Raw genomic sequence first — 7,464 nt, forward strand, 5'->3', positions numbered from 1 at the left:
ATTGTAAATGGTAATTTTGCGGAATAACAGAAAAAGAAAAAGTGTTACATAATAGCAAAAAAATCTTGCAAAATAGATTAATTTATTTATAATTTATTTTTTTAAAATATATTTTTTTAAACTGTATTTCTGTACATATTTTTTATATTACAAAATTTTATTAATTAATAAAAAATTATATAATCGTATTTAAAAACGTCGGAAAGATTACTAATCGGAACCCAAAGTTTTTTAACCAATTCAACCTACTACTCAACGTTTGGAAATTTCACCTTTTTTCTTTTTAAAATAATTTTTACCTGTTTAGTGCTTCTTGTTGTGTTCTTGCTTGTCCTCTCTCTCCCGGAAAAATCTTTATTTTACTTTTTCCAGTATTTTCCTCTCTCTCTCTCTCTCTCAAAGAATCTCGAGATTAGTGTCTTGAGAGAAACACCCCTCTCTCTCTACTTAGCTCCATTTGCTTTGCTCCTTCTCTCTTTCCATCTTCTTCTTCTCCTCCTTCGAGAGAGCAAATGAAAATCCAAACTCTTTTCCCCAACCATTCTTTCATGAGAGGCTCTCTCCACTCAGAGGGCTTACCCGTCTAAAAATCAAACCTTTCCATTTTCTCAATCGATACCCATTTCTTCTCCATCTTGCCCTTCCCATTATTTCCCTTAAAGCATCGATTTTTACTTTCTCGCTGTGTGATTTCTCGACTTGGAAATGATGATGGCTCATCATCATCACTCCATGGACGACAGAGACTCTCCGGATAAAGGATTCGACTCTGGCAAGTACGTTAGGTACACACCGGAGCAAGTTGAAGCTCTTGAGAGAGTTTACGCCGAGTGTCCGAAACCTAGCTCTCTCCGAAGACAGCAACTCATTCGTGAATGCCCGATTCTCTGCAACATCGAGCCTCGTCAGATCAAAGTTTGGTTCCAAAACCGCAGGTGAAAACAACAAATCTATATATATATATTGTAGTATAAAGTTTGTATACTAACTGATTGTTTCTGAAATTTAAAAATTGGAATTTTTTGTTTGTATTTGAAGAGGACAGTATGTTCCCTTCTTTGATTTTTAACTTAAATTAATCCCCACCAGCTCTGTTCTTCTCTGACAAATGTTTTTTTTTTTTGGGTTAATCTCTGTGTCTTTTCGTGTTTTGGATCTCCATGGCAAAGTTTTAAGCTTTTGAATTTCAGATCTGTTTCTAAAAAAATCGAAGAAATTTGTTTCTTTTTTATTAGGCTTTGACACAGTTGAAAGTTATATACAAAAAAGTGACAGCTAATCAAGCTGTCTTTGATGAGCTTTAAACACCTCTTTTTCTTCAAATTTTTAATATTTTCCCCAGAGAATATGTTGGAAATTACATTATCTTTTTGTTCTTTATGTCATTCTAGTATGATTCTAAAGCTAAAAGGGTGTTTCTTTGCTCTCTTCTGTTCATTCTCCACTATTCCCCACATTTTTCATACACTGCTATTGTTTTGTCTTTAGCTGTTTTTTTATTCACGTCTTTTGATGTTTCTTTTCGGTTTATTGAATGTAGATGTCGAGAGAAGCAGAGGAAAGAATCTGCTCGTCTTCAGACAGTGAACAGAAAGCTGAGTGCCATGAACAAGCTTCTGATGGAAGAGAACGACCGCTTGCAGAAGCAAGTCTCCCACTTGGTTTACGAAAATGGATTCATGAAACATCGAATCCACACTGTAAGTCCCTGATTTTCTTTGCCTTGATGCAATGTAAAGAAGTTTAACCACACTCAAATTGGTGTGGAACTTTTTGTTTTGACTTTGTTTAAAGTGTGATGTTTCCTTGAGAAATCTCTGTTGTTCGAAAGTGACTGATCTAGTTCTCTTTATTGTCCCTTAGGCATCTGGGACGACCACAGACAACAGCTGTGAGTCTGTGGTCGTGAGTGGTCAGCAACGTCAGCAGCAAAACCCAACACATCAGCATCCGCAACGTGATGCTAACAACCCAGCTGGGTAAGGAAGGCTCTTGTATTGTCTTTGTGATTTTCTCATTCTAAGATTATAAGAAGAAACTAGAATGATTTTGTGTTTTTGGTAGTCTTCTCTCCATTGCGGAGGAGACCTTGGCAGAGTTCCTTTGCAAGGCTACAGGAACTGCTGTCGACTGGGTCCAGATGATTGGGATGAAGGTAAATAAGTTGTAATCTTTTACGGTTTTTTCACATGAGGAAAATGAAGTGACGTTTTTTATATGTATTTTCATGGTGATGTGTATACAGCCTGGTCCGGATTCTATTGGCATCGTAGCCGTTTCACGCAACTGCAGTGGAATAGCAGCACGTGCCTGTGGCCTCGTGAGTTTAGAACCCATGAAGGTAATGAATGTTTCGTTTTTTTCTGTTATCTTGTTTTGTAATAAGGCCAAATTTTTATGGAGACTCTCTAAGCTTCAAAAACTGTGTTAGGTTGTTGAAATCCTCAAAGATCGTCCATCTTGGTTCCGTGACTGTCGATGTGTCGAGACTCTAAGCGTGATACCCACTGGAAACGGTGGTACTATTGAGCTTGTGAACACTCAGGTCTGTTTCATAAATCTATCCTGCTCGTTTTATTTATGTTTATAGAATGTTCTGATCGTTGTTCATGGCGGGTTATCAGATTTATGCTCCTACAACATTAGCAGCAGCTCGTGACTTTTGGACGCTTAGATATAGTACAAGTCTAGAAGATGGAAGCTATGTGGTGAGTTTAAGGAATCAGTTTTGCTCTTTTTTATTTCTCTCTATTAGATTTGCTTTATATATGCTTTTCTCCTTCAGGTTTGTGAGAAGTCATTAACTTCTGCAACTGGTGGCCCCAATGGTCCACTGTCTTCAAGCTTCGTGAGAGCCAAAATGCTGTCAAGCGGGTTTCTTATCCGTCCTTGTGATGGTGGTGGTTCCATCATTCACATTGTTGATCATGTTGATTTGGATGTAAGCATTTTTAACTGATAAAATCACCAGAAGTCTCGTAAGAGTTTCCTCTTTTATGTTGTTTGCTAAGTTTCTTTGCTTTGGCAGGTTTCAAGTGTTCCTGAAGTCCTGAGGCCGCTCTATGAGTCTTCCAAAATTCTCGCTCAGAAAATGACCGTCGCTGTAAGTTCCATATAAACCTGACCCACCATTGACCTGATTAGGCTTCATGCTTCTGAGTTTCACTTCAACATTTCAGGCTCTGAGACATGTGAGGCAAATTGCTCAAGAGACTAGTGGAGAAGTTCAGTATAGTGGTGGACGCCAGCCTGCTGTTTTAAGAACTTTCAGCCAAAGACTCTGCCGGTAAATAATCCATAAGCTTAGTTTTACTGTCCAGAGCATTGTTCTAATTGCTTTTCTTTGAATTCAGTGGTTTCAATGATGCTGTTAATGGTTTTGCGGATGATGGATGGTCTCCTATGAGTAGTGATGGAGGAGAGGATATTACTATCATGATCAACTCTTCCTCTGCTAAATTCGCTGGTTCTCAATACGGTAACTCGTTTCTTCCAAGTTTTGGAAGCGGTGTCCTCTGTGCAAAAGCTTCTATGCTGTTACAGGTGCTCACATCATGATTTACATTTATGAATAGACAAAAGAATTGGTTTCTTCAATTTCTGATTCCCTTATTTGTTTTCTTCCCCTGAAGAATGTTCCACCCCTTGTCCTGATTCGGTTCCTGAGAGAACATCGAGCTGAATGGGCAGACTATGGGGTTGATGCCTACTCTGCTGCATCTCTCAGAGCAACTCCATTCGCTGTTCCTTGCGTTAGAACCGGTGGGTTCCCGAGTAACCAAGTCATTCTTCCTCTCGCACAGACACTCGAACATGAAGAGGTAAAAAAGAATTTCAAGATCCTTGTCCCTGTTGTCGCTTCTTTGGTTATGCACCTATAATCCTGCTTTGTGCATAGAACTGAGAGATCTTGTTTCACAGTTTCTCGAAGTGGTTAGGCTTGGAGGTCATGCTTACTCACCTGAAGACATGGGCTTATCCCGGGACATGTATTTACTGCAGGTTTGCCTCATTTCTTAAAAAACAATCTTGGATTCTTAAAGCTATGTTGTTGAAATAAAAATCTTGGTTTTTTTTTGCTTTTGTCCAGCTTTGCAGCGGCGTTGATGAAAATGTGGTTGGAGGTTGTGCTCAGCTTGTCTTTGCTCCTATCGATGAATCATTTGCTGATGATGCACCTTTGCTTCCTTCTGGCTTCCGGGTCATACCGCTTGAACAAAAAACAACTCCGGTACAAGAACAAAAACTCTGTTTTTGAAAAGACAGTTAGTATCCTGGAATATTCAATTGACAAAAAATCTCTCCTTTTTTCCCTTGTTTGTAACAGAGTGATCATGTATCTGCGAATCGAACACGGGATCTAGCATCATCTCTAGATGGTTCAACCAAAACCGATTCAGAAACAAACTCCAGATTGGTCTTGACCATAGCCTTCCAGTTCACATTTGATAACCATTCAAGAGACAATGTTGCTACAATGGCGAGACAGTATGTGAGGAATGTTGTTGGTTCGATTCAGAGAGTGGCTTTAGCCATTACACCTCGTCCTGGCTCAATGCAACTTCCTACTTCCCCTGAAGCTCTCACTCTGGTCCGTTGGATCTCCCGTAGTTACAGGTATTCTTCTTGAAACCTTAATCTAAGGATTTGCAACAACAATGTGTTAATCTTCAATCAAATGTTTCTTATTTGTTTTTTCTTGGTTGGTTTAGTATTCATACAGGTGCAAACCTGCTTGGAGCTGAATCTCAAGCTTGTGATGGAGACACATTGCTTAAACAACTCTGGAACCATGCTGATGCTATCTTGTGCTGCTCCTTGAAAACTAATGTAAGAGATCTGTATTGATTAGATTTGCATTTGGTTATATAAACCGGGTCGAAATTGGTTAAAATGTCTGATTTATTTATATTCTCAGGCCTCACCGGTATTCACATTTGCAAACCAAGCTGGTTTAGACATGCTTGAAACTACGCTCGTGGCACTTCAAGACATAATGCTCGACAAGACTCTCAATGACTCTGGTCGTAAAGCTCTTTGCTCCGAATTCGCTAAGATCATGCAGCAGGTATTTTATTTTTTTACCTTTGCTTAGCTTCTTTTTTCCCGGGAAAAAATGTCATTTTGTTTCCTTGGAAAATTCTAAACTTTGGATGGAATCTTCAGGGATATGCTAATCTTCCGGCGGGAATCTGTGTGTCGAGTATGGGGAGACCAGTTTCGTATGAGCAAGCGACGGTGTGGAAAGTTCTTGACGACGACGAATCAAATCACTGCTTGGCGTTTATCCTCGTGAACTGGTCCTTCGTGTGAAGAAAAGGCTTTAATTATGTTAGATATTGAAGTTAGGATGGCTGTTTTGGCTAATGTTTGTGAAATTAGGAGGGTCATTATGTAATGTGGACAAATGTGATGATATATGTATCTTGATCAAATTATGACACTATGTATGGCATGATATTTATATCTTGCTCTTATGTTTATTTTATTAATGTTTGACTTGTTTCATTTTTTCGTTAGTAAAAGTTATGAACTTTATTGTTTTCTTATAAGTACAGTCAACAATTATCATTGTGTTCAGGTGCAAATTATTGGCAACAGAAGCGTTTGTCGAAGAAATTAATTAATTCACTATTGGATTTTCAAAAGTTCTATGGATGTATGATTAATAACTTAAATGCATAATTGAATAAAGTCACAAGTAATTAAGTGTGTATTTATATGCAAACATGAAATGCATGCGAAGTGTGCTGCCTGTAAGTGTATGATCGTCCAAAAGATTAGATTTGGATGAATCTTTGACATTAAATGATCTATAATCATTACTATATGCAATCTATTTAATTGAAGTCGTATCTATCACAAGAAAACTAGTCATGATGATGATGCTGTTCTTTGACTTGTAGGCAGAAACCTATAAACTTTTACTTTTTGGGTAGCCTAACTAGTAATGGAAGTTAATATGTGACCTTTATTTTGGGCAGAAACGTATAAACTTTGGAGTTGATGGAAAGGTTTTATATGCATATTGGTAACTCTTTTAGCAAAGAAAAAAAAAAACCCTCTTTTATATATTCTGGTATATTTTTATAAGTTCTGATTAAAAAAAATGGTTCACTGTTTTTATCATTAAGCAATTTAACATCAATCACAGAAGTTAATCGACAACTATTTTAATCCGCTGTTTTAAACTAAATTGAGTTCTTCCGAACTTAGCGATTTAACCATTACATTCTACACTTTTTGGTTTTGCTTTTTGTTTAACAGTAATTACACCACTTAATGCGTTTCAATTGGAGTTTTGGATTGTGAAAAAAGAGATCGTAAAAGCACCCGTAAATATTGGTTTTTTGTCGGCAAATGCACTCATAAATTAATAGTTGGATATGGGATTAAGAACTTTTTTACGTATATTATTAATCTTTTTTGAATGTCTAAGGCGATTTATGAGTCATTTATATTTTTAGTGTTTAATATTTATTGTCTGTTATCATTTATACGTAGAAAAAATAGCTATATATGGTAAAACACGAATTCATTATGCATTTAAGTGCATATGTTCGTTGAATATGTCAAATCGAATGATGGCATCTTACTAGTTATAAGTTATAGCTACTTACAATTTTTTTTGTTACGATAGATCAATAAATTTCACTCTCATTTCTAGCTACATATGAATGAAACCGTAAATTAACTAATTGAAAACCAGAGCTAGTGAGCTATATTCAGCGATTAAAGCCTACTCATACTGAACAAATTAACTACTATCAACCCTATTATAATGAATAATAACAACTTCTTAATAAATGAAAAAAAATGTGGGGCGGTGATTTGACCGCTAAGGGATGAAAAAAGTGGGCTCACGTATAAATTACAACAAAATAGGTTTGTTTTTTATGGTAAAAAAAATTGAAAAAGAAGATAGAGAGAACGGTGAAAAGACAAAAGTGATTCTGTTTGGGACAGATCTGGCTTTGTGTAAGGAAATGCCTTACCCGATTCTGTCTTCTTAAGTTAATATCGCTGATGTCATCCTCTCACCCCAATTAATCCTACCCACAGAATCAATAAAATCGAGTTCGTGTGCAGTAATACGGACTGCAAAAAATTTTTTCATATATACGGACTGCAAAATATTCAATTTTTCTTATATATATATATATATGCTGAAGGAAAATCTGAGTAATTGTATAGGGTAGGGATAATAATTAACTGAAAGAACGATTTGAATGTTACTGAGATTGAAATGTGTGGTGATTAGTTTGAAACCATAAGAGAAGTTCTATGAGTCAAGTCTTCTATGGTGAAGTGACTTCTGATCAAAGTCTTTCTCGCAAGCAGAAGGTTCCGACTTTTCTATCAAGAAGAGGAATTAAGTCAAATCCTCTACATGAAAGGGAAGGTCTTCCACACTTCGACATATCTTAGAACAAGAAGAATGGTGATGAGTCGGTGTGTATCCCA

The 7,464-nt window shown here is 36.8% G+C and overlaps 1 protein-coding gene across 1 annotated transcript; it reads left to right on the forward strand.

The window, feature by feature from the left end:
- The first annotated feature begins 413 nt into the window (after positions 1-413).
- On the forward strand, positions 414-5,446 carry LOC18992050 (homeobox-leucine zipper protein ATHB-9). Its single transcript, XM_006415402.2, has 18 exons — positions 414-935; positions 1,541-1,700; positions 1,864-1,979; positions 2,065-2,155; positions 2,246-2,341; positions 2,432-2,545; positions 2,625-2,708; positions 2,786-2,941; positions 3,029-3,103; positions 3,180-3,286; positions 3,354-3,543; positions 3,633-3,821; positions 3,922-4,002; positions 4,091-4,231; positions 4,328-4,617; positions 4,713-4,830; positions 4,919-5,068; positions 5,167-5,446. Exons 1-18 carry the CDS (start codon positions 706-708, stop codon positions 5,311-5,313), a joined length of 2,535 nt encoding a protein of 844 aa, XP_006415465.2. The 5' UTR covers positions 414-705; the 3' UTR covers positions 5,314-5,446.
- The last annotated feature ends 2,018 nt before the right edge of the window (positions 5,447-7,464 follow it).

The sequence above is a fragment of the Eutrema salsugineum genome, unplaced genomic scaffold (assembly GCF_000478725.1).
Source record: "Eutrema salsugineum unplaced genomic scaffold, Eutsalg1_0 scaffold_5, whole genome shotgun sequence".
Classification (NCBI taxonomy): Eukaryota; Viridiplantae; Streptophyta; class Magnoliopsida; order Brassicales; family Brassicaceae; genus Eutrema; species Eutrema salsugineum.